The sequence below is a fragment of the Calliopsis andreniformis genome, chromosome 7 (assembly GCF_051401765.1).
Source record: "Calliopsis andreniformis isolate RMS-2024a chromosome 7, iyCalAndr_principal, whole genome shotgun sequence".
Classification (NCBI taxonomy): domain Eukaryota; kingdom Metazoa; phylum Arthropoda; class Insecta; order Hymenoptera; family Andrenidae; genus Calliopsis; species Calliopsis andreniformis.
In genome coordinates, this window is record NC_135068.1 from 7,485,244 (window position 1) to 7,512,292 (window position 27,049).

The 27,049-nt window shown below is 36.1% G+C and overlaps 3 protein-coding genes across 3 annotated transcripts; 1 reads left to right on the forward strand and 2 right to left on the reverse strand.

Moving 5' to 3' along the window:
* The first annotated feature begins 5,758 nt into the window (after positions 1-5,758).
* LOC143181837 (uncharacterized) lies at positions 5,759-9,966 on the forward strand. The gene is made up of 3 exons (XM_076382496.1): positions 5,759-5,896; positions 7,925-8,287; positions 9,486-9,966. The coding sequence occupies exons 1-3, from the start codon at positions 5,839-5,841 to the stop codon at positions 9,788-9,790; spliced, it is 726 nt and encodes a 241-aa protein (XP_076238611.1). The 5' UTR covers positions 5,759-5,838; the 3' UTR covers positions 9,791-9,966.
* Positions 9,967-10,079: 113 nt separating this feature from the next.
* LOC143181835 (circadian clock-controlled protein daywake) lies at positions 10,080-14,765 on the reverse strand. The gene is made up of 3 exons (XM_076382494.1): positions 14,560-14,765; positions 12,871-13,102; positions 10,080-10,950 (listed from the first exon to the last, which is right to left on the reverse strand). Exons 1-3 carry the CDS (start codon positions 14,627-14,629, stop codon positions 10,509-10,511), a joined length of 744 nt encoding a protein of 247 aa, XP_076238609.1. The 5' UTR covers positions 14,630-14,765; the 3' UTR covers positions 10,080-10,508.
* A 3,703-nt stretch (positions 14,766-18,468) lies between these two features.
* Jhbp2 (Juvenile hormone binding protein 2) lies at positions 18,469-24,316 on the reverse strand. The gene is made up of 4 exons (XM_076382493.1): positions 24,148-24,316; positions 22,156-22,443; positions 19,584-19,733; positions 18,469-19,253 (listed from the first exon to the last, which is right to left on the reverse strand). Exons 1-4 carry the CDS (start codon positions 24,314-24,316, stop codon positions 19,102-19,104), a joined length of 759 nt encoding a protein of 252 aa, XP_076238608.1. The 3' UTR covers positions 18,469-19,101.
* Between the last annotated feature and the right edge of the window lie 2,733 nt (positions 24,317-27,049).

The following is a 27,049-nucleotide window of genomic DNA, read 5'->3' on the forward strand; positions in this document are numbered from 1 at the left end:
TGTTAACCCGCGATCCCCGATCGCGGCTGCAGGGATTGCTTTATCGCGTTCGACGATGTTGATTGCCTCGTGCCACTTGTCGGTCATTGGTCCAGCCCCAGGTTCTGGCTGGTGGCTCGCCTAGTGGTGGCGTTGACGCGATGGAGAACGGTGCTGGTCGCTGGGCCCGCGTCCTCCTGCTCGCTTCTCTCTGTTTCACCCGCTTTCCTCGCGATTTCCGCCGCGTTCCTCGACTTGCTAAACGCTACGCTGGCATTTCGTGAGGAACGCGGCTGGACCACTCGAGAGCACGAAGGCATGTCTCTTCCAAGATGCATCAACTCTCCCACGACTGCACCTGGCTGTGGTAGAGTCGTTCGAAGGCTGATTTGGCAATTGGAGAGGACGGGCTGAGTCGACACTTGAGAATGTTTACACTTGAATAATTAATTATCGAATGTGCCTACTGGTCGTGGCCCATGAGAAGTTCCATGTAAAGCATTAGAGTCAGTACTTGCCAGGAGACTTCTCCTAGAACATGAGCAGTGTCTAAATGGTACTAGGTGTGTTGGGCTTGGGGGAAAGTTCAGCTCACCTGTGGTGGCACCTTACTACCTAAGCCTGCCCAACTATGGAGAAAAGCAGTAACTACCCAAAAAATGTGAACTTAAGTTTTCAGTGCTTTTTGACGCAGGATACATAAAATTATCCAAAAATACAAACAACTGAATTCCACATTTTTTGACTCACTGCCTTTCTCCATGGTTAGACACAAGTTCTGTGCAGTTGCCAATTTTTCTCCAGGTTATCATTGCTAGCCTAGCCGCCATCAATCATCAAAGTCACTTATCCCCTCAGTTCCTCCACTGTACGCAACGATTTGTCTCTCACGCGACTATTTGTCTTTAAGAATTCGATCTCGCGTAATCGATCGACCCATTTGCAATGCAAAATCGCCGCCGACCGGATACGTGGACGCGCGAGGAGCAGCGGGGATTGCAAAATCTCGACGGCACGTAGAATTACCTCGGAAAAAGCGACAGCGCTCGCGGAGTGCTGTCCTTCGGAGTGCTCGCGTGCACGGGGCGCCTACGTCGCCAGTGTTACTGTAACTCGGCGTAATTCAAACGGACGTTAATCCTGTAGAGCCGTCCCGTTAGCCGCGACAGATTTATGCACAGGCTAAGTGAGTTACGAACTAAGTTCGAGGGAGCTGCTGGTTTCCATGTGCTCGCCGAAATGTGTCCCTCGCCCTCGATGACGCGCTGCCCGTCGATTGGTTGAGGGCTCCTTGTATTGATTCAGAAGCAAACCTGAATGGACCACCACTTTTGAATATTTTTTCTAACCTTTGCAAATAATTCTTTTTCTGGCTTTTGGGACAGAGATGGTGATTCGAGTATTTAGGTATTGGAATGATTGAAAATTTTAATATTGACATATTGGGATATTTGGAATTTGGGGATAGTATTTAAATGTAAGAGGGATTGACAATTTTTGGATTAGAATAGGTAATGCTTATATTCATTGAACATTTTAAATCTTCGATACTAGGGTCTTCTAAGGTTTGAAGGGATATGCTTAATGGTGAATTTGGACTTTTCACTTTGGGTGACCATCGTGGATGCTTCATCCACTGTGAAAGTGAAAGATGAAAGTTGGAATATTTACACCAGTCTAGTGGTTGAATTCACTTCAGTAGTTTTATAGAAGAATATCATAGAATAGTAGAAATGTTAGATTTACTGGGGATGAATCCTTCATTTGTTTCATCAAAAGTAGAACGAGACTCCATTGCCATCATTATTCACTTTCATTGCTGATTTTAGATGAAACACTGATGAAGACAACCTGTACACTTTTTTCACTGAGGATGAATCATCCACGATGATCACCCAAAACAAAAAGTCCAAATTCATCTTACGTAACTATATTTGGCAGTCTCTATTCAGAATTAAAAGTATCCTTCACTAAACATTAAAAATCCTTTCACAATCCCCCAAACTATCCTTCAATACAAACTCAATTTTCCAATCTTTCCAGCAAGCTAACTATCCCTCGCTTCCAGAACCATAAAATACTTTCTTCCCTCAAACTCATTGCAAACCAGATCCAACATAATTGAGATTAATTCGAGACTATAGAACACCTATCGACGTTTTATCGACCACGCAATCGTGAACCGTCATTGACTTTGCAAGTTGCACTGTTCCCTGTCATTTGGCTGTCGTACGCAGACCCATGAAAAATGATGGAAGTTGCGACACGACGATCGCTGGTTCGCTAACTCATTATCTGTGATCACATTCTGTCGTTCGCTGCAGCACGGATTTGGCGGAGGCAAAAACTTGCCCACGTCAATTTCCGCGATTTTTATGGTGATCATTAGGAGCGGGGAAAGTGGCACCGAGCCGAAACTCTACGATCCGGAACAAAATATGCGACTAGGCCTTAGCCACGCTTCTAACATCGGCCAACTACTCTGTGGAAGGATGTTGCAACTCGGGCTGCGGGAATTTCTTTTGCTTTTTGTCGTTGAAGGGTACACACAAGATTAACACTTGACTAGAAGAATTTTTTCTGCGGTGAAAATAGTTCTATGCAAATATTTTTCAGGGAAAGACTGAAGACTAGGAGTCTGGCTGATGAATTTCTAGAAATAGATAAGATAATTTATTTACTTAATTCATGGAACTTGTAATGACTGAATGGTAGAGCTTTGTGTCTATAGAGTTTTACAGTTCCTGACACGTTAAAAAAAGTCGAAAATTTGTGAGACTTGTGGGGTATATGAATTTTGTGAGATTTGTGGGTCTGTTGGAATTTGTGTGCATTGTGAAATTTTGTGAGACTCTTTGAGTTTGTGTACTTTGTGAAATTTGTGGGTCTTTTGGGGTTTGTGTACTTTGTGAGATTTGTGGGTCTTTTGAAGCTTGTGAGTTTTGTAAGATTTGTGGCCCTGCATGTTTTCCAAAATTTGTGGGATTCGCAAGTTTACAAGACATGTAGGATTCATTATAAAAAATTGAAGGACCTGTAGGTTTTAAATATTTTCTAAAATTTGTGGAACCTGTATGTTTTACGAAATTTTGGAACAGGTAGATCGTGTAGATCTCACAGGACTTATAAGTTTTATAGGGTTTGGAATTCTTGTTGAGTTTTGGATTTTTTGACATTTAAAAGTTTTGTGGGAATTTTGTGGGAGTTTGAGGATTTTATAGAATTGATGGGTCTTAGGAAACATTGCATTCGTGGATCGTATAGATTTTATAGAAACTGTGAAATTTGTAAGATTTTGTAGAATTTGTGGGACTTGTCGAGTCTCGAATTTTGTGAGATTTATAAGTTTTGATCTTCGAGACTTGAAATTTTTCTAAAATTGTCCGTGTTGTGGGTTTTATGAAAATCATATCTCATAAATCTCATAAATCTGAAAAAATTTCTACACTTTGTAAAATTGGAGAGTTTTGGTTTTTGTAGATCCTGTGAGATTTATGTATTTTGTAGGACTTTTGATCCACAAAAATTTATGGGTCTAAAAAATGTAGATTTATGTGTTTTATAGATTTATAGATATTACAAAATTTGTGAACTTAGTAGATTTTATAGAATTTGTGGGTTTTGTAATGTTTTTACATTTTATGGGATTTTGTGATATTCACAGTTCCACAATTTGTCTACATTTATCAAATTTATGGGTTTCTCAAAATTTGTATACATTTTATAAAATGGTGAGACTTGTAAATTTCTTCAATTTTGCGAACTTCATGGATTCTTCCATTCTCACCTAATTTATGTATTCATAGTTTACCAACCTTCAATTCCAGAATCACATTTTTCAAGATTCCTAAGAAACGGTATACATATTCATTCGACCTCATTAGCAACAACAGAAAAACCTAATTTTCCGCATCAACTGTCAAGATTACCCACAGCATAAGTTTCAGTCAGTTTCACCCAAGTCCATTGTTCAACACGCAACGAATTCTCCAAGTATGTAGAATCTGACCTCGCCATTGACTTACTTGAATTGCAAAAACGGACCCAGCATCCAGGCCGTGACGTGTCCCTTCCAATATGGGCCCCTGTTTTCACAACATGGTAGCCAACCGATACGTAGATTTCACGAACGACGTTTCCAGACTAACGAAAATAATCGTCCTCCGTTCGTACTCGCGAATGACGTCAATCAAAATTAAATGAAAAAGTGAACGGACGACATCGTTAAAAATCACATACATAAAGCGAGAGGAAAAACGTGATTTATTATGTCATGTTTTGTAGTTATGTCTAACGAGGATGGTTTATGTCGAGTAATCGCTTTCATTAATTACACGTTTAGAACCTCAGCCTGACAATTCGGTAATGAATGTGGGGGAAGAGTTTCCCACGACGTTTCCAATGTGACGATCTTGATATGACAATAAAGGGGACGAGAAATAACGCAGGAAAACAATTTCCATTTGTCCGTGAAAGTTACAGAACAAAAGGATAAAAATGATAAGAGGAAACTTGAATTAAGAGGATATTCATTTTTTCGGGAAGACGAAACAATGATATAAAGCTATTAAATATAGCTCGGGAGTATCAATCTTTTACGTCACCAGGAGTTACTGACAACCGTAACTAATGTTGAAAAAAAATTGTAAACTGCTCTTCTAGAAACGTGAACAAAACTCTTTTTCACTTAGAAATATAAAATCGATGGAAAAGAAGAAGACTGAACAGGATACTTGCAATTAAAGTAAATTGAGTTCTAAGTATTGTAAACAGTAATTACATAATTACTTTTCTTTTATTTTATATGTAGGAGGATATTAAACGTCACCGTGCAAAATATCTCGAATTGACTTTTTTGTTGAAAGAAAATATATATCCGTGTCTGAGAAACACATTGTTTAAATCGAAAGAATAATTATGTTATATTTTATGAAATTTGTGTATAACTAAGTAATTAAAGTGACCTTGAATATTAAAGCTTTGTATTGATATATCAGAAATTAGGAAAAAGAATGATGAAAAATGTACAAATTGTCGTGCTGTAGGGTTTCAACGCTCCGTTCGTGTCGCTCCGAAGCTGAGATAGAGTACAGTGTTTCCTCAACATAAACTCACTGCTCGCTGACTTTGTACCCTTCTAGAGGTCAGCTTATGCTCATGGTAACCTACTACTTCGACCTTACCAAAAATTGTGACCAAAAAAATAATTAAAAACTCCTCAATATAATAATACAACAAATATAGCAACCAGGCTATAATAAAAAGATACTATAGCTATTGTAATTTTTCTTTCTTTCTTTAAGATTATCAATATCCCAAATCCTTGGGACTCCAGAACTCTTTCACGCCCAGAACACTACAATTTAGTTACATTTCACAGGGGTCCATATCATTCAAAGGATCAGACCCAAATTCTGCCTCCAAATTATTAAATTACCATTAAAACCTAAAAAACTCAAGCTTCCTAAAACCTAACCTCTATAAGAACAATGAGATCACAGTTTCAAGGGGACTGATTGCCTTAGGTCCTTGGTATTATTCCGTGTGGAACAGATTCGTCTGATTCTGGGCCTCGATTTCCAAGAAGTCTCCCCGGTCCAGCGTTCATGGAAGAGGTCCGACAGGGAAAATATCAATCGAAGAAACTGTGCGTGTGACCTACGAGCATGGTCACGGGCGCAGGTGATTCAGAAACGTAATCAATGTAACTGTTATCCTCGAGCCGACGTACCTATATATGAGCTTAGCAGCTACACGAAGATCAGTCTTCATCGGCGGACATTCGCGAGGATCGCGTTAGTTCCCTGTTGTGCTCGTTTAGAGGAAGAGTCATCTGTCAAGGATCGGTATCAACCGAAGATGTTCACGCACAGTATTCTCTTGGCGGCCCTTGTGGCCTTCGCCAACGCTGTAGTCCGTGAGTACTCTTGGGTATCATTTTGGGGATCCTTGTTTTGATGTCTGAACGATGGTTTTTCAGAAATGATTCACTGGGTTAGAAAATAATACTCTACTGGTTCCATTCATTGTGTCGGCGGTTGTGAAGTTTTTAAATTACTGTTCAGTTGATTTATTTACTATGGAAGAACATATTTCTGGGACTCTTGGTTCATTTGGCAAAATCTAATCGAGGAGATTAGATAAGGGTTACAAGAAAAGTTTTGTTTGATTTTTAGCGGATTTAAAAAAACTTTTCCTTCAATTTTTATTACGAACTTTTCTATAAACACACGTTGTAGTTCTCAGGAACGATACTCAACACAGTATAACCTATATAATTAAAAATCGTTTTTGTTGCAAACTCCTCAATTACATCTAATTAGATAGTAATTAATAAAATATGAATCACTATACTTATTCGAGCCTCGACTGTGCAGTGTTTCTTTCTTGAAATTGGAATAATATAGAAAAACAAATTTTGTTAAATTAAATAAAATTAATACAAATGAATTTTCTTGAAAAATCCACGAATCTAATAATATTTTATTTTTGTAAAATATCAATTTTTAAATATTTTATTTTAATAAAATATTGAACATTCTTCAGCGTGGGTGGCAACAGAAACAGAACTCAATGACAGTATCCATCAATAACGTAATTAAAATGCACTGAGCGTACATTTACTGTCTGCAATTTATTGTCAGTGTATCTAACACTGAAACATTTTCTTATTTAATACTTATATTATGTCTGTAGTTAACCGAAAGGAATAAATTTCCCATAACTTCAATACCTTTCTCCTTTTGTTACCTATTTATATATACTGTTGAAAAACAATAGTAGCATTCTTAAACAAATATTTGGCAGTCTGAGCTGCACATTCTACTACTTTCCCAAAAGTCAGGAAAACAAATTCTCTGTCGGAAACGTTTTAATCTCATTGTAAAATTCAAATGACTCGATAATCGCGATTTAATGTCTCCCCCATTCTGTGCAAAGAGGAACTTAAACAACAAACTAGTCAAAAAACTGAAAACCAGTTCTAGAGCAAAACATAAAATACATGAACGTCATAGGATTAACATGATTGCACTGTATATGACTGAATCTGACCATGAAAATCAACAGTGAGGTGATTTGTCTGTTGATTGTGTTTAGATACCAATAAATATCAGGGGTCTACAAGGATGTGATTTACAGAAAATGATTCACATAGAATGATGTAATTAAAGTCTTCAGAGACAAGGAAATCTAATTACGTTCATCGTGTAAGAAGCATAAAAAACGCATAATCAAGTTAAGTCGCGATCTCGTGTGTGCAATGTGTGACATTTTGTACAAGTAGGGACGCGGCTTAAGGGTACGTCAAAAAATTAGTAATGCTTTAGAATTTTTGTCATACGTAATTACTGAATAAAAAGTTTAGTCTTTCTCAGAGGATATAGATTTAAGTTTCAATTTTGTTTTTCAATGTTTTCAATATAAAAATATTACAAAATGTCGAAATTTTTTATGTTACCAAAACTCCTAACAGAACGTCTGCCACATTGTTACATGAGACATATATAAAGAGGTTTGAAATAAAAAATGTTTGCTGAATCATAATCTAGAAACTTTTATATGTGACGTAATCTACTATTTTTGAAAAAGGTTTAGTCACTATAGAAATAACCACAGTTAAAGAAAACAATTGTTTTTATTTTAAAAATCAATTTTAATCCTTTATAAAAATTGAGATGTCATTCAAATCTGTTCCTTCTTCGATACACGTCGATGACATCGAAAAATTACTCGATTGCACACACGATATATTATTCCACGTAACATTGATATTATCAGCTAGTTATCGTTTCCAACTCGTCTAACTTTTTTATCCGAGTAGCCTAAAAAAAGCATAAAGTCTTCGTCACCCAGTTGTTAGAGCGTCGTTATCCTCGAGTTATTATGAATTTTAATTATTTTTATTCCCGCTGTGACTAATCTTGCTTTTGCCATCAATTTACAGCCTCCTACATCCACGTCTGTGGTGCCAGAAATCCAGACCTTGACAAATGTATCACTGACAGTGTCAGCGCCTTGCAAGACAAACTGCGCGAAGGTATCCCAGAATTGGACATCCCCCCTGGGGACCCATTCGTGATCGACAAGGTGCAACTCGCGGACATGCCCAATTTCAAAGCAGTCGGAACGAACATAAAATTGTACGGCATGTCAAAATACCACTTGAATAATCTCCATGTGGATCTGAAGAAGCACACGTTAGATATCGACCTTTCCTTCGATGAAAATCGAATGGAGGCCATCTACAATATCTCTGCGAAGCTCTTGGTGCCGATCAATGAACAGGGGCCCATTAAACTCACTGCAAGTAAGTTGAAATAAGAATGTCGGATTTGGAGTCGAAATGGGATGAGAGGTGTGTAACTGAAGGGTTTGTGTGATTGAGGTACCCTAAAATTTGTGAAATTTATTTCTTGAGAGGATTTCTGGTTCTTTAAGATTTTTATTGATGGACTTTAAGATTTCTCAAGATTTGTGGGATTTGTGAGATGATTGCTCTTTGTGGAATTTGTGATTTTGCAAGTTTTATATAGATTTGTGTGTTTTGCGAGATTTCTATGTCTTTTTAGAGTTTCTGGTTTTGCCAGATTTAAAAATTTGTGGGTCTTGTGCATGTCACTTTTGGGCCTCATGCCCACTATTCCAAATCTTAGAACAGTAGATTTTGGAGAAGAATTTTTTTATTAATTTGTGAGTCTTGTTGAACTTACGAATCTAACGAAACTTGTGCATCGTAGAGACTCTGAAGATCTTAGATATAAATCTTATAAAAGTGAGCTTGTGGGTTTTGTGGGACTTGTACACCTTAAGAAACATATTTCTTATAGAAATCTTATGTCTGAGGTGGATTCTATATAGATCTTACAGGATTTAGAAAATTTGTGGGTTTTGAGAATTTGTAGCTCCTGTGGTATTTCATATCTTGTGAGACTCATGGATCTTTTAAGTTTTGTAACATGTTTTTCTTAATAACATGTTTAATCTCTGAGTATTACAAATTAGTAAAAATTGTGACTCGATTTCTGTACTTTTTAAGACTTCTGATTTAATGAAGGACAAGTAAAAACTGTAGCTCTTCTGAAATTTCGAATTTAGGAAGATTTCTGGATCTGATAAGTCCCTGTAAGGTTTGTAAACTTTTTGTGTCTTGTCAGATTTTCAAATTTCTAGCAGCAGTATATTTCATGGAAATTATGAATTTTGCTAGATACGTGTATTCTGTGAGACTTGTGTCGCATGAGTCTTGCAAATCTTACCATAAAAAAATCTCAGATCTCATGGGTTTCATAAGTAGAACAAGAACAGGAAAACTATTCTTTCCTCATTAAAGACGAAGTCCAGTACGTGCAAAACTCGTGTGATGTATGAAACTCATCAGATGTGTGACTCTTAAAAAACTCGTGGAATGGCGTGCTAGAATGATGGAGCGAAGAGGAATGCACAGTTTTTATAAAATATTCATACCTAAGAGCTCTGACAAATGAACCTGTAATATCCTGTCGCAGAAAACGTAAACGCAAAGGTGAAAATGATTTTCAAATTGATCGAGCGCAATGGCAAACAGTACATGTACTTCCCATCGATGACGACGCGTCTGAACATCAAGGACTACACGATCAAATTCGAGGCGCAGAACTTCGACCGAGTTCTCCATGATGCTATCAGTCAGGCGCTGGGCAACAGCCATCAGGAGATACTGGCAGCTACCAGGCCCAATCTGGAGAAGGCAATTTCCGAAAAGTGTCTCGAATTCGCTAACAAAATCTGCAAGCACTTCACTTTCGACGAACTCTTCCCTGATCGAGAATAATCGAAATCGAGGAACTTTCATGTAGCGAAAGAAAGTTTAAACATTCAATGCGTTAATCATAGAATCACTATTTTGTATTACATTATTATAGAAATTAATATATAATATTTTTGTAAAAAACTGTTGAAGACTATATTTTAAATAAAAGAATGCGCGTACATCATGCGCGATTTTAAGAGCGTTTAGATTTTTGAAAAGTATGTAAATTGAAGTCCACTAAAATTTTAGGAAAACTTCAAGGGATAAAATTTTAAACAAAATTTTAGGAATAAAATGAATCATAGGGAAGTCTAAATAATGCCATTTTTATTTTTCGATCATTATTTTCAAAAACGTACAGTTACACCAATATTTTAAAAATGAAAAATATTTATTAACACTTCGAAACATATTTGTAGTTTATCACACTCACGCCATTACACTTACAGCATTACACAACAAGCAATTTTCTACGAGTTTTATGCCTAACTTTCATGAACTGCATTTATACGTTAACAATACTCCAGCTGTGCCTTAATTGCTACAGGAAGTAGAAGCTTTTTCAGGTCGACTAAAAGCAAGAAAAACAGACGTAGCTGTTCAAAACAAAACATAATTAGCACATTCACAAAACGCTGTAAATTTTCCTTCAGCCAGTGCTCAACTTGTCTTCGAGTAGCGCGAACTGTCGTCAATATGGCGACCTAAGTGGGCAATCGCTAGCTTAAGATCAGGCCATCTAGGAAAGTGGGAAAAGGGAATTATAAGTGAACTGTGTGAGGACACTGTTGGCGATCTTCAGGAAAGTGTCAGAGATTGCGCTTTCGATAGAGGGTTGCAGTTCCTTGATGAAGCTGTCGAAGTTGCTGTTGATAGCTGTGTTGATGGCGTCGCCTAGAACAGGATCACCGCCGAAGAGGTTGTTCAGTTTCAAATGGCCCTGGCCCACGGATATCTTCGTCTTAAATTCAACCATTCGAACGTAGGTCTGGCCATCTGCCCCTTGAGTTCTTTCTGCCTGTAGTTTAACGAGCCCCTTGCAGTCGCTGAAGTTGCCAGTCATGGGGCCTGAACCCTGAAGACGCAGGAGGATCACCTTCCCATCTACGTCATAGTCGCCCTCTATGGACAGCTTTGAGAAGCCCAACTCGACTACAAAGCGTAGGGTTTCTACGTTGGCTCTGTGAGGAAAAAATTGAAAATGTAATTTAGAGTCAGGATAAGTGCAATTGGGTCTTATTTGGGGAAAGTTGATATAGCATAGGAATTTTGGGACTTGAAGCTTAGTAAGATTGGGCTGAAACTATTATTAAATTAGAGTTTGATTTTCAGAAATGAAAATAATTAGCCTTAGTAAGGTGTTTTACTTTTGGGTCTGGTGTCATGTCCGTTTATAGAGGTTTTAATCTCTTTGTATTTTGAATTATAGATCATAAAGTTACATTTCCAAGTTGAATCTATGGCAAAAGATTAAGAAGGTAATTTAGAATCAAGTTTTTGGTGAAATTCGGAATGCTCGGAACTGGGCCTTATTAAGGAATTAAATATGAGATGATAAATTTTGGGACTTGGAACTTGAAGGTTGCTGAATAGCAAACTGCGATTAAAACTCGAATTCTGATTTAATAATACTGTGTAGGAAATAAAGAAATTAGCTAATAATAAAGTGTTTCCCTTTTGGGTCCGTTGTCACGTCAGTTACCTAATCGAGACCCTTCTACACTTATAATTTATGTCATGGATCTTTAAGCTAGATATCCACATTGGGTCTATCGAGAAAATTAAGATCCTAATTGGGACTCAATCTTGTCTTGGCAATAATTGGAGTATTTTGAATTGGGCCTTATTTAAGGAAAATACACGTGGAACAGGGCAATTTAAAAATTCCCCAACTTTGAAGATAATTAAACAGAGAATATATATTTGAAAGGAACTTCACTGATAATTTGTATTATGCAGCCTTAAGCTGCATTTCCACATGTATAACATGCATTACCTAAACTATGTTTTGTTTTTAAAGAAGATTGAAAGCTGATTGTATAACTAATATATTAAATTTCTGAAGCTCTGCTACTGGGTTACTTATCTCTAAACATTAAGCCACAGTTGTACATGTGAAAACGTAGCTTATTACCAATTAAGAATTCTTGTCTTCCGTGTGTTTAGCTTCTCAGTCCTCAGCTTTAATACACATGAATACATTTTTGGCATCTCAGTAGACTAATTTAGGACTGAATTAGGTGGTAACAACTAAAAGTCTTAAAATAAACGAAATTGAGACTGAATCTAAGAATCACATATAGAATGAACATTTAGGACAAGCGTGACACCACATACATATCGATCGCTCATACAAATTTATTCACTGATTCGAGGTTGATACGATCGTCCTTGCTTTAAGCTTCACTTTCATGAAGGTCCTTGGCAACTAGGCGACGCCCGTGGCTCTGAATATTAACTCAAGCCGAATAGTCCATTACCGTGAGTGCTGTTCGAGTCATTAACCTTTCGACTTAATATGACCGAACATTTAGTTTCGGTTTATGTCACAGAGTGATGTGACGTAATTTTTGACGAGTGATAAAAATTGGCAACGTGTTACATGAAAATTTTGAAACTGCTGATTTAATTAACCTGTTTTATGGTCTCAATTATCGAAATTATATCGCAAGATACTAAATATTTTACGACCTGCTATATTATTCTACAAATTTTGCAATATTTTTAATTTTATTCAGAATTCAGCATTTCTTAGAGTATTTTGAACTAAACTCCCACTCGTTTTACTGAGCAAGTGAGAATGATATAATCAACAAAATTAACAATTCCACGAGCACACAGATGATACACCTGAGAACAAAGTATTGTTCTCAATTTCGAACTTCCTGGATTGGCAAGTCAGATATGAATCTAATTTAAACATCGCGCCTATTGTGATCGATGGAACCAAAATGGCGGAACAGTTTCTTGCGCTCGCTTCCGTCACAAATCACAACTTTAATCAATTTAACAGCAAATTAAAATAATAACTATCGTCACTATCACAAAATAACTGATTTATTATTTAATAGGTTATACTTTCTTTTTATTTAACGACTTACTTCAATCTCTGCACAGTGAAGTTACTGGCGCCATGGACAAGAACGTTCTTCAACTTCAGTTTAATATTGCCCCCTGATGTTGAGACTAATTCTTTCAGCATTAATGGCTCCAAAGACGGTATATTATAGTCTGGTACACCAGCAACTAAGTGAGGCCTGAAGTTCTCCACGCTGTTCTTGATACACTGGCTCAGGTTGGGATCGTTCCTCTTGCAAACCTGAATGAAATCCGCTGAAACATTTTTGTATTCAAATTTAGTCATTATCGATCAATTAAATAGTAATAAAAAATATAAAAAAGATAATTCGAGAAGACCATTCGATATTTTGTGAGAAAAGATTGAGTAGGCTGAGGAATATTTTCGACACAAGGGAACGAGAAAGAGATAGCTATCGATCAGTCATAAATTTGAAATCTTCGATATCATATTTAGAAGCACGAAAAAGACGAGGCTATAATTAAAATTTATCTTTAAATCACTATGCATCTTTATGAAATCCTTCGACCGATGATTTAATTATAATTAAGCAACGGGTAGGTAAAAACAGAGTTTCGTCAATGATTTTGAAATAATGTTCCTCGAAGTTGCAAAGGGTAAAAAACCGAAAAAAACACGGCGGGTGTGGTTACAAAATTTGAGGAAATAAATGGCTACAGTAGACAGCTCCGCTGTGATAGTCGAATTGGTGATTTCAACGAGCGTAAAGCCGTGACTTCAACAAAATATTTATAACACGAAAGAAAAAAGTACAACTTTGCTCTTTCATAAAACTTAGTAATATGTATGGACTCGATTATAAAATATGGCATACAAATTGTTACATTTAAATACATTATCCAACTCCTAGGAAATTATCTACATCCGCTTTTCTAAAGAAAAATCGTACTGCAAACAGCTATGAACAAGCAGAATAATAGTTCACTGCTTAATAAAGCTCAATAAATCAGTAGTTCATGATAAATTAAAAATTCCATCGGCAATCCATTACGACATTACACATTTATCTAACGTCGCACGTGACGCATTCATGCATAACCCTGAAATTCTGTGACAGCTAGAAACAATATCTGTAATAGCATTAATTTACCCCTGTGACAGAAGGAGGAAACTCGCACTTTATTGCTAAATTTAGCAAAATTACAACTGTGAGCGATTTTTAGAAAAGAAGAAGTAAGAAGGGACACAAAGTGATTGACACCTTATTACCTATTTATATTTTTAAGAAATAACAATTTTAGTTTAGTTCGCGAATTGTGTTAATAATTACCTACTTGAAACGTCCTGTATATTTTCTTTTCCTAACTTCTTAACACTTAAATGATCTGCGAATATTGTTCTGTGAAATTAAAATATTCACAAGTTTCACAAGAAATATTCACAATGTGACCCTCATTTTCAAGCACCCTTATATTCTAATATTCATAAGAAAAGAATGGCAGAAAATTTCTCTAGTTTGGCAGAGAATTTTCTAAATTTCACCTATATTTCAATTTGTACTAATTGAAATACTACCAAAATACTGAAATACTACAAGAAATTTCCTTGAAATCCTCACAGAAGCTTCACACCTACTTCACAAATCTCCAAACTCAACGAAAGACTCCCATCACCACTCACGTAGACACAGTAGAAAAATTCAGTAACCCCTCAACAAAAGCTCAGAAGCAGTAAATGAAATTGTACTTACGCACATCGCGTCCCAAAGCTGCGCCAAAGATGGTCGCAACGATAAGACATGTCAGGGCGATCCTCTTCATCTCTTCTTCCGGCAGGTGGCTGTCGAGAAACGGAAAACCGCTGAGAAGTCGCGAGGTGAACGCTGGAAGGACACTGAGCGAGAGATCGCGAACGAAGGAAGAGAATCGCGGGGTTGGTTTCGACACCCGCGGATGATCAGGTGGCCAGTGAAGAAATGAATAGAGCAGAGGCTAGCCTCAAGTCCTTATAGTACTACCTTTCTCCCCCCTCTGGTCAGCCGGTCATTGTTGTTCATCGACGATACACCTGCCTCAGAGGCTGTCCTGGCCACCGTGGATGGAACAAATCTCGAATTCTGAGCATGTGATCGTGTCACGACATCTGCCACTCCAACCTTCTCCCCCCCTCCTCCCTCTGGAGCCACACGTGTGCGTCCATGTGCCTACTTGAAATTGTGCTTGAACACGGAGGTACGTTTAATTATACTTATTTGTGTTTGGATATGGAAATGATATTAAGATCGACTGTCCTGGTGGAGATTCAGTCTACTGACGTCACCTGTGCTGCGCCATTGTTCAGCTCAGGTATTTTGTGGGAATAGGGGACGCGAGGATTGAGTGATTTTCTGGAATATGCTTCTTTTATGTGAGTAGCGTTCGATGGATTTAATTGTGGTTGGGTGCAAAGTGTATATTTGTACCTATCAGGGCTGAGGGATTTGGGGAATTTTTGCTTTGAACGACCTGTATATCTCTGAAGAGAATTTTATTTGGAAACTCGATCCTCTTTGAGAGGTTTCTGTTTTCAAATGTTCTAATTTTCAAGGTGGCAAGTTCTAATTTTCAATTTGGCAGTTGTGACTCTGAAACGTCCTGTATATTTTCTTTTCTTAACTGTTTAATACTTAAATTTTGCTAAATATTGTCCTATATAGTTCAAATATCCCAAATTTTCTCCTTTTTAGATAAAAAAATCGCTGAGCCATGCAATTTAACCCTCTCATTCTGAAACACCCTATACATTCAAATATTCATAAACTAATGCTTCTGATTCTGCATTATTCTATATTAATTTCGACATTCAGACGAGATGGAAATATTCAGCTATACGTTCTCTACATCTTTGTATTATTTTTCAATCCTACAGGTTCATACATAAAATGGCCCCCACACAGCATCCCTCAAGTGCCATCATTACATGTCGTCAGTTCGAAAGCACTGTATGACCTGCGTAGAGCAACTGCTCCCACTTTTTTAATCAAAACAACCGAACTACCGTTATCCTAACTAGCCCAGAGTCAAATGTCCAAGAATTTCAGTGACGCATTTGGAAACCTGCTTTTACCGTAACACGACTACGAAAACTTCGCGTTTCGAGGAGGCAGGGATGAGAGGAAACTCGGGCCCCATCTTCGAGTGTTTTACAAACAGAAAAAACAGGAATAATCGGTTCCTCCATCTAATATTCAAACTGCCTATTGCATTTCCACCGAGCCACGTCGCTGATTCTCTCTCCTTTGTCTTGTCGTCGTGTCGTTTGTTTTCTCTGAGAAAACTGCACGAGCAGCGAAAAGTCTGGCTCTTCTGTAACACGATATTCGTCAACGTCGATGAAGGACAGGGTCAAGGTGCCGCGACCCTCTTCCTCGTCGCGCTTCGCCCACTTTCTTGAGTTACATGCTGTGGAAACGCGCCTTTCGGACGTTTCAGTCTTTGGCGCGCTAAATTTCGACGATTTTCTATTTAGTAAATCATTTTTTATTTTGAGAAATTTTTATAATAAGTGGGCAATTTTTCTCTTGGTTCATTATTCTTGGTAATATTTTTTAAAATAATTTTTCGAATCCTAGGGAGAGGAAAATATTATGCAAAACCTAGTTCATGAAGGTTTCTTGATATTTTCTCTAATTTATTGGAAACCCATTTTTCCATTTCGATATTTATTAGGTAAATAATTGTAGATGGTAGGTACTGAGTATATTCCTGAGTCTACTGATTTCATATTATTTTAACTAAATTTTTGAATCCTAGGAAGAGAAAGAATATTATGTAAAATTAATCTTGTGACATTTTCTTGATTTATTGTAAACCCATTTTTCTGTTTCGATTTTTATCAAGTGAATTACTAATTGTAACGAAATTGTTCTTGTTCTTAAAATAAGATCTCGAATCCCAGGAAGAGAAGAAATATTACGTAATCTCCAACATAATTTCATGGCGTTTTTATGACGTTTTCCTGACTGTAGATCGATTTGTCTGTTTCTCGAATATTAAAGCCCGTCGTTAATAATAATCAACGGCGATTTATGCTAATTTATGCTGCCCTATCGTGTCCTATTGTGTGACATTGAGGAATCGATCGGTGAGGTTGTCTCAAATTGAGGAAGTGAGGAAGAGAGGTTCCTTCGTCAAGGGAATTTTGTGAATTCAATTTCGACGACGTAAATTGAAAAGAGCTAGGCTTCGTTCGTTTTCTTTTTTTGACGCTGTGATGATGCCTGGTTCCTTGGCATGCTTGAGAAACGAGTCATCTACTCGAGTTCCGTCTTTGAATTGTTTGATGATAAGAAAAAAGACCAAAACTGAAGGAATATTTACTTGGAGAAGTGGCTTGGGTTTTTTATTTGAGGAGGAGTTAATTGATAATGAAAACAAGAAACATATAGAAGCATCTTGAAATGCTAAGCACACAAAGACACAGTCATTTTTTCTAGATTTCTATATTTATAAATGATAATACAGAATCTTGTCCAAAATCTACCACCCTTAAATATTTTTCTTTCACTCAAACCTCAAAATATTTTCTAACCACTCATTGCATAACAAAGTGCAATAAACTCAGCATATTCAAATTTTGAGCACGTTTATGTAACTTTGGTTGCAAAAAGATGTTACGAATTGTGCAGCGTGACGCATTTTAATGTTATTTAAAGTCCAAGGCATAGTAAGTCAAAACATGATTGCTTGGGAAGTATTATGTGTCATAAAATTTTTTACATGTTTGGGAAGGAAATACATCTGCAATTACTTGAAACTTGTTAGGAAAAGTCCCAGAGTGCTTTTGGCTTATTTGCTAAATGAATCGTAAAAAGAGAATAACGACAGAAACAAATGAAACTGAATCAGTAAATCACTAGCTACTCTGATAATGAATTCCTATTTCCGTTTCAGTATGTTACGCCTTGCGAATTTGATTTATTTTTTAAAAAAATATTTCCATATTTTCAGAAATTAAAATTTTGATTAAAATAAACAAACATTGTAAAACAATTAATATTTTAATTACGAAGAACTAACAATTACATTCTTCTTCCTCCCACGTTTAAATATCAACATTACAGCTCAACAATGTAGCCGAGGCGGAAAAAAAACTTATTAATTTATTTAAAAGAGATTCTTTTGAAATTTTAATGAGACAATTTATTCGAACGAGCCACTCGAAAGTTCGTTGAAAAAAAAAAAAAAACGTGCACTGTCATTCCATGATTTTGACGAGGAGTCATGATTGTTGACAAAGACTTCGAGAAAAATACTCGAAACACGAGCGACGACGTGAGTTATAATCACGTGTCCTCAGGTTGAAACTTCCGGAGGAACATGAATAATCGATTATGATCATCTACCAAGGAGCACTATCACGTTCAAGCATTTCAGATAATAAAAGCCATTATTTGTCAGAAAATGCTTAAATCAATCATAAAAGTGGCTATTGCATAATACACGGGTAAGAATAAGCTTGATTACTGAGGGAATCCTGAGGACGCCATCTTGAAATTTAATAACGCTAACCTTTAAATGGAAAAGGGCTTTGAAATAGTAAATTTTCTAGAATAAAAATGTCTAAAGTAAGTATCTATGAAAAAAATAAGACAGAGTTGTATAGGTATATAATACGCATGTGATTTTTATATAATAAAATTTACATAAAAATTGAGCCGACGATATCTACAGGATTACAAGATTAACATTATTTTCCTAGATACACTAGATTAATTAAATTGCATCTCAATCACAATGTTGCAGCACACAAATTAGGGAGATATTAATCGAACATTGCAAAATTACAAACTGCTCACACAAACCTTATCACACATCACTACTAAGAATGAAATAAGTATAAATAAAGTATAAAAGTATAAAATAATGAAACTATCACTTTAAGGTGCGTCCTAATATTACTGTGAATTTGGCTAATAAGAATTCTGCTAGTCGCTTAAATAAGATGAAAAACGATAAACCTAACAAAATAGTGACAAAATGAATGTCCACTGTTAATTTTTGTACCTCTTATCTTATACAATAGTCAAAGTTACATATCTAGCCAATTAAAAGCGCGATGATGCTGATGTTTAAAAAAGAAGAAGTGAAAATAATTCCCTCGATAAGAGGCTCCAACCTTCTTATCGCGACAAATAAAATTTGGAATTCGAGAAACGTTTATCGATGAGAATGGAACGTTGTACTATAAATTAATGATCGTGAATGGTCGATAAAACTAAGTGGTGGCATAAAAAGCAGCCATTTCGCCGAACTTAATCGGTGATCCAGGCATCGTATGGCACCTGGGCAAAGATCTTCTCGACGAAGGTCGTCATGACTTGGACTAATTTTCTCCGGAGATCCGGCTTCATCTCTTTCAACAGCTCCTGGCTGTTGGTATTAATGAACAGGTTCAGTGCGGCAACTGAAAATAAAAGAAAACAAAACAATGAGCTTGAGTGAATCTTGCATAATCTTCCGACTTCGAAGACAGTAGTTTTCATAAATTTTTCAACAAGTTTTTCGACCGTCTATTAGACTGACGCAAGATGAATATTATGAATTTATCGGGAAGAAGTTGTTTCTTGATACAGTCGTTCCCTGCTTTTTATGAAATATTGATTTATGAAGCGTTGGAATTGCTTGAAACCACTTTTCTTCCTATTGAAATGCAATTTTTGCGATACTTATGTTTACGATTCAGTAGTTTACTGGAGAGGGATAGTGTTGCATTTTGATGTGAGGATAGACTTACGTATTATGGCATTGCTGTCACGAACGTTCTCGACGCCCATTTTGATGTTCTGCACGCTGAAGTCCATCTTGAGCTGCTGCAACCTCAGGTACCGACGACCTTGAACCATGAATGGCTTCGCCCTGATGAAGACTTTGGCCTTAACACCCTCTGAAAACAGGAAAGTATTTGTAAGACTATTTGTATACGTGTAGGATGATTAATTTAACTGAAAACTCTCTAAGTGTTGGCAACATTTATTACAAATGTTACGTAAATGCTGTTCACATTATCAGTACTGCCATCGTTCATTTAAACTGACCACTTTGTAGACATTAGTAGGACTAATTACGAAAGTGATAGTAAGAATTGAAAAACATTTTAATTTATCACTTAGTTTATGATGCAAATTTATGTAAATTCAACACTTTGTAGACTTTTGGCTTAGATCACTTCCATAATTGCAATATAATTTGCTTTCAAAGTAATTACTTTATACTGTGAATGCAATGATTCCTTTAATGAACTACCAATCCAGATAATACACGACGTCTTTAAGACGTCTATTTTATGTCCATTTTATGTCTGAACGTCTTATAGCATAATTTTATATGTTCTTATAATAGAATGTCTTTTGGACATTTTTAGGACTTTACTGAATATCTTCAAAATGTTTTTAAGATGTCTCTGTGCTACTTGGGAATTATGCAATAATTAATTTGCATTATTAATTGTCAATTTGAAAACGTCCTTAATAATATTATATATTTTTTAATATTATAAGGCCTGTGTAAAAATGATTGTGAAATTACATTTAACAATTATAAATTAGTGATTTCAGCAAGTGTAGAAGAAAGATACTAGTGGAAGTAATAACTTCTTCTTAAATAAAAAATTGAAGTTGTTGCATAATTCTCTGCGAAAATTTATTATAATTTATCCAAATAAATGAAAAAAAGTTGTTGCTTTTAAGATAATTAACAAAAAACTCTTCAAAAATCGTGAGACCTTCAATTTTATTACAAATTTAGAAAAAAACTGTTCAATAAATTTCGTAAACTATATGCCTAAAAAAATGTTATAAATACTGTAAACATCGATGTGCAGTTATGCAAAGCCAGTTGCATTTCACAAGGTGAACGTGATTGAAGGTCAATGATACCATTCGCATAAAAACGAGCACAGTGTTTCTCATAATATAGGAGTTTACAACAAGATTCAAATTTTTTTAATTATTACTCCATTGCAGTGTTAACAAAATTTCTTTCATTTCTCTACTTCCAAAGTGTATAAATTACTCTTTCACTTAGTAGTTGTTAGCATCTCTCTCGAAACATTTGAAAGTACTTTCTGTTCCTCACTCCAAACGAAACCAAATGCAAAGTTCTTCAGCGACAAATTTGCATCACGCAGGCGGTGAAAGTCAATGCAGTTGACTTTTACTTGACTATTTTCACTGAGCCCACATGGGTCTGTTATTTGCATTATAATCATTCATGAAACTAAACTTCAAAGTCATAGTGAGAGTCAAAATCATTTTTGACTCTCACGAATTAATCATTTCATTGCAAGTTCAATTCCACTATATAGAAACTTCAGCTTTTACTCATATGGCACACGTCTTAAAGACGTCTTAAAGACGTCATGTACTCTCTGCAGAATAGTCCAAGTATAATAAATGAGTTCCAATCATTTCTACAGTTCCCTAATCGAATGACTAATGAATGATGACTATAATATCCATGATGAACTTAACGCCCTTGACTTTTACGTTTAGGGTCATTGCCCTATGACTGCTAGAACCTGGAAGTTTGGACAATCCAGTTATGGTAATAAGACGTGGTAATACCATGATTCGACTATCAGACTGAATGTCACGATTAGCTTGACCATAATTAATTTCATATCCCAAACGAATATTAGAAACTTGAAGAAGTTTGGCAATCCAGTTATGGTAATAAAATAAGTAATGATAATGTGATTCGTTTGACGGAGTTGATGTCACTGCTAACTCAACACTAATTGGCATTATAGCGATTTCTAATTAACATTTTTAATTAGTGTTAGTACTCTATAACATTCCTGATTTGGGAATTTAATAATAATACAATTGTAATAATTTTGCTAATTGCTTGGTTGCACTGTCAAACCAAAAAAGTGAGTAGTATAATTTTAAACAATTTTCAATGTTAATAAATACTTGTTGCTTGACTGCGAACTTTCACGAACACAGTTGAAAAAATTAAACCTAAATAAAAATTTGCTTCCTGTTTTAAATACTATAACTTGTATTCTATTTTTCATGTTTTCTATATTTTATAATATTACACGCACTCTGGTACCATTCATACATTTTAAATTTCCTTAACTGCATAAAAATCTGCAATCTACTTATTTTTTTGAATAGTTGAAAGAAATTATTCATCTAATGATTTAACATTTTAATATCTTGAAGCCTCTAGAGTCAGTCCAAGTATCATTAATCATTGTCACTTCCCGAATTAGATACTGATGAAAAATGGCAACAAAACATTCCAAAATTATCAGAGTTCTTTCTAATATTATTAAAATTGTCTTCAAATAAGTTCCTCACCATATTCGCCCCAGTAGTCACCAGCTCCAGAAGCTTTCACCAAAATCAAGGTCCCACTAGATCTGTACTTGGCAGCGGCTCTAATCTTCGGGATACTCAACGCTAGTTGCAGTTGCACTTCATCGTCCGACAACCTGGCTCTCAAACCTGTCACTCGCAGTCCAGAGACTCCTCTTGCTGTGACGTCCTTGAACTGGGCCCTGTACCCATCAGGCCCACCACCGAGAGCTATATGCAGCTCGTCCAGGATAATTGGCTCCACCTCTGGGTAGCCCAGTTGAGGCAAACCTGCGATAATTGGAATAAAATTGAGCATAATATGTTGAGATATTATAGGTAAGAAAATTCACGAGTTTTTATTAATGTCAGTATGAAATTACATAAAATTGGTCTGGTTAATAGGAGGCTCGAAGTTGACCATTTTTTGGTAAAAATAGTTGTGTAAGGTTTCTGTAAATTTCTTACTCAGTTTCGGTGGAAATAAGAGTAGGATACGTTTTGCTTATTGTTAAACTTTTGAGTACAATTAAACAGGATTTTAATATGACAGCGATTTGCTTTCAGTTTTTAAATGGCTACTTCAGAAGGGTATCTACATTTTGTATATTAAGTCTCTTTAACTGAATAATGTGAGGTGGAGTTGTCACAGAAAATATTCGCCTAAAAAAGATTCCCTATACTCTAGAATAATTAGTTTAAATAAATAAATATTTCTTAGAAATGGTACAGACGTTGGCTACAATCTCAGCTATTCATTTCTAGTCCATTTTTAATACATACACAAAGTATGTAATATTTCATACATATATCCCTACTTAAATATAAATAAAACAAATAATTGTACTTCGCCAAAAACACCTCACTAATAATTGACAAAAAATGGCACCCAGCGCATCAAAAGAAAACTCAAAGTGCAAAGACCCGCGACTCCCACTTCAACCAGCCAACAAAGAAAGAAAAGGTGTTACAATTCGATAGGCCATTCTTATCCACTTCCCCTGATTCTCACTAAACAAGAACAGCAGAAAAATAGGCGTGGCTGTAAGCTCAATCCATGCCCTGCCATTGGAGGACAAAATTTAAGGGTCAAATTCGCCTCACGTACACAACATGCGTCAGAGGATCGAACCTATTCCATCAGTCTGTCGCGACGAGCGCGCGAGGAATGTAGGACACTGGGTGACCATTCGAATACACCGTTATAACCTGCTTCCCTGCCACAGGACTCCTTTTTTCTGCTCTTTTCAACAACCACGTGGTCCCCTGTTAATCAGGCAATCCCCGGCTTTCGACTTCCGTGTTTTCCTTTTGCGCGACACGCGACCCTCACGCTCGAATTCTACTTTTAGAAAATGGGTCTGCAGCTTTCAAACCAGCGCGCGATTTCAGTGCTACCGCGCGTGTCAAGTTCGCGACTAGTTGATCACGTTATTCAAGTGTGTCTAGTGATTATATTTGTTATACTTGCTGGTGCTAGTTTCAGTGTTTTTTTAAATTGTAAATTCTGACGCTTCGTTTTGTATTTCTGTGCTCAAGGTGAGTTTAAAATTTCTTTGAATTTTGGAAAATGTTTTTTTGAAAATTATTTAATAATTGTAGGATTTAAGGTGTTATATATATGTGATAGTTTTGTTATAAACAGTAGTTTGTGATATTATTGAATTTGACTCCGTTTTAATATTAAAAGCAAGTCTTTTGCCATTTCAGAAAAATGGCACTCATATGAAACTCTATCTGTTATAAATATAATGAATAACAAACAAAAATATTTTACGTTAAACTTCATTTACAAAAACACTACAAACTTTCCTACTCATTCTGTACATATTAGTGCCATTTTTACCATTTCTAAATCTAACGCTTCCCAACCACTTCTGTTTCAGATTCCCAAGCTGGAAGAGCAACGACCTCACAAAAACGTGAAATCCCACTATTCAATCAAGAAGAAAATGGTAACATGATGAAACGAAAGTCAATAATGGCACATCTTACCATGACGAAAGTGTTCAGTGAGGATGTTGGCCGATCTCGCGAGGCAGCCCTCCACGTTTCGGTCCCTTCTGGAGCAGGACTCCAAAAACTCGAGGCCCTTGTATTTGCCAGTCGCCTCGGCGCTTATCAGCACAGCACACGCGCACACCAACAGACTGATACTCTTCATCCTCGTTCTTTTGGTCGCGCGATCGTTGGCCTCGTTGCGACGAACGTCGATGCTCCTCAATCGAATTTCCTCTCGTGGAATGACCGGCAGCCAAGGATGCGTCAGGCCTTATAGCGCACCTTGACATTGCCCCCGCTATGCCTTCAAGACTCGAACACGAAGAACAGGACGGAGCGAGCACGCCTGTCTGACTGGAGAATCGTGGGTACACAAGCGTGCCATGGGCTGGAGTGAGTATTCTCTTTTTTGGTTCTTTATTCGCTTGTTAGGATAATTGGGGACTGTGGATTGAGGTTCTTGGTTTTTATAAAGTCTAATACTTGGATAAATGAGATACAGTTCTGTAATCAAAGACTTTTTCAATTGAGGTTCTTGGTTTTTATGAGGTCTAATACTTGGATAAAATAGATACATTTCTGTAATCAAGGACTTTCTGGATTGAGGTTCTTGGTTTTTATGAGAAGATCTAATATTTGGATAAAATAGGTAATTTTCTGCTATTGGGGTATTTTTGGATTGAGATTCTTGGTATTTATAATAAGATCTAATATTTAAATAAAATAGATTATTTACTGTAAGGCTGCAATTAATAGGTGCATGGTTAGAAGGTTCAGTTTCTTATGTTTTGAATTTTTTATATGTATTTAATTAGGATTTTGAATGCATTTATTAAGATAATTGAGGGCCTTTTGGCTTTAAGTTCTTGTTCTTAATAAAAAGGTACTGGATTCGGGACAACTTATCACAGTAATTTGAGAATCTCTCTATTTAAAGGGCATATTATATCCATGACAACTAGTGTTATTTGGTTATTTAGTGTTAAGTTATCCACTCAGGAACTAAATAATAATAATAATAATAATACTTGTGACAACTACTATGGCTGTATACTTATATTCTATGAAATTCAACTTCTTCGCTAATTTTTCATGAACTATTCACACTTATTCACGAAAAAATTGTCATACAGATTTTGCAAATGTCTTCTAAGTAGATCTAAGCAGGATAGACTTTTTTGGAATCTAGTAACTTGAGTATAATAAGATCAGCTTCGTTAAATCTACAAAGTCGACTCTTACTAATTCTATTAAACCCAGACCTGTTAGAGTACTTCTGTAAATTCTAAAAAAGAGTTCAATAACTTCAGTTTAACATCTTTTTTCTGTATACATATAGGTAATTTCATAAGTTACGTCAGAAATAAATTTTGAATAATTCTGTCCTAATTTTTCCTTTAATTACACTTTTCTCAGAGAGCTTCTCTTAATTCTAGAGCCACATTGCCAGTAAAGCATTGAAATCACCAATCCTTAATAGTCACCATTAATATTACCAATAAGAGAAAGAGTTGATGCAAAAATCGGTCGGCTTCAATTTTTAGCAAAAATAAAATATTATAATAATATAATATAGCAATGTAATAAAATAGAAACGTATATTATTTTTAACACGAAGTCTAGTTAAAAATTTTCTCATACAAAAGCTTCTTCTTTTTCTGTAACAAAATCTGTAAAAAATATACCTACGTTTCTACTTAAAACAACAAAGTTAACCTACAAATAACCTTAAGATCGACAAATAAAAAATAAATAGGACAGTTTTATTTCCTCCTTAAAGTCGAGGAACTTTTGTTTGTATCATTTTTTCCAGAAATGTGTTGTTTTCGAGATATTTTGACGTAAACTTTTCAAGTGAACACCCTGTATATTGCAAAAATGTAGACATGTCCAAATACTTATGCACAGTGGTGTATGTCCTTTAAAGACTGCTTTGTTCTCTTTTTCATCTTCGTTTACAATTGATAAGTAGGCCAAGACTTTAATACTTTATTAGCAACAGTATCCCAATTTTCGGTTTTCGATCTTTACTGCTTCTTCAAACTACGATTCAGTAATAATCTCGATCCTCGTCTGGGTCACTAAACCGATTTCTTTCTCCACCCAATCAATGGAACTTTCCACGACCATTTCGACGTCGCGAACGTAATTTTCATGACCGGTATAGAGGTCAGCCAGTGGTTGACTGTTTCGTTAGAAAGCGCGAAGAAATCGAAACGCGGCCGGTCCTTTCCCGCAACGAGCAGCGTCCATTAAATTTTTATTCTCCTTTCCGAGCCCTCTAAGTGCGCTACGTCGTAACGACTGATACAGAACGCGATGCACGTTAATTATTTTAACGGCAGACTTTCTCGAAGCCTATCGCGGTTCGTTTGCAACTTTCTTCAGCGCGAGAGAAACGATCAAAATGGCGGAGAAAAAACGTTATTATCCAGGGGGACTCTCCTCGCGAATATTGCAATTTCAAAATTGAGATCAGTCGGATGGAAGAGCGCTCTAAAGAGGTCATCGCGAGTGACAGAAATCGCGAAGCAATGATGAGGCATTGCGTACCAAAATGGCCGACGGTTCTTGCAGAAGCGTAACCATTAGACACGCGTGTCCATTCAAAATACATGTACAGAGTTTTTCAGATCTCAATTGATAAACTTTGCCAACATGTCTGAAAAGTTATACTGAGCAAAACTGTTAGGTATACTATGAGTCGATTTGTCTTAGTTTTTGAGATATGGAAAGGAAAGTAGTATAAACGACAAGTAAGCATTATAATAATATATTCAGTCTATCGTCAAGCACTTAGTTACTTAATTTCTGATCAGTTTAGTATTTAAGTATAATAATGAAATTCATTTTAATAAAAATTTTATCCAAAAAATTAGTAAATAATTGTCACCTA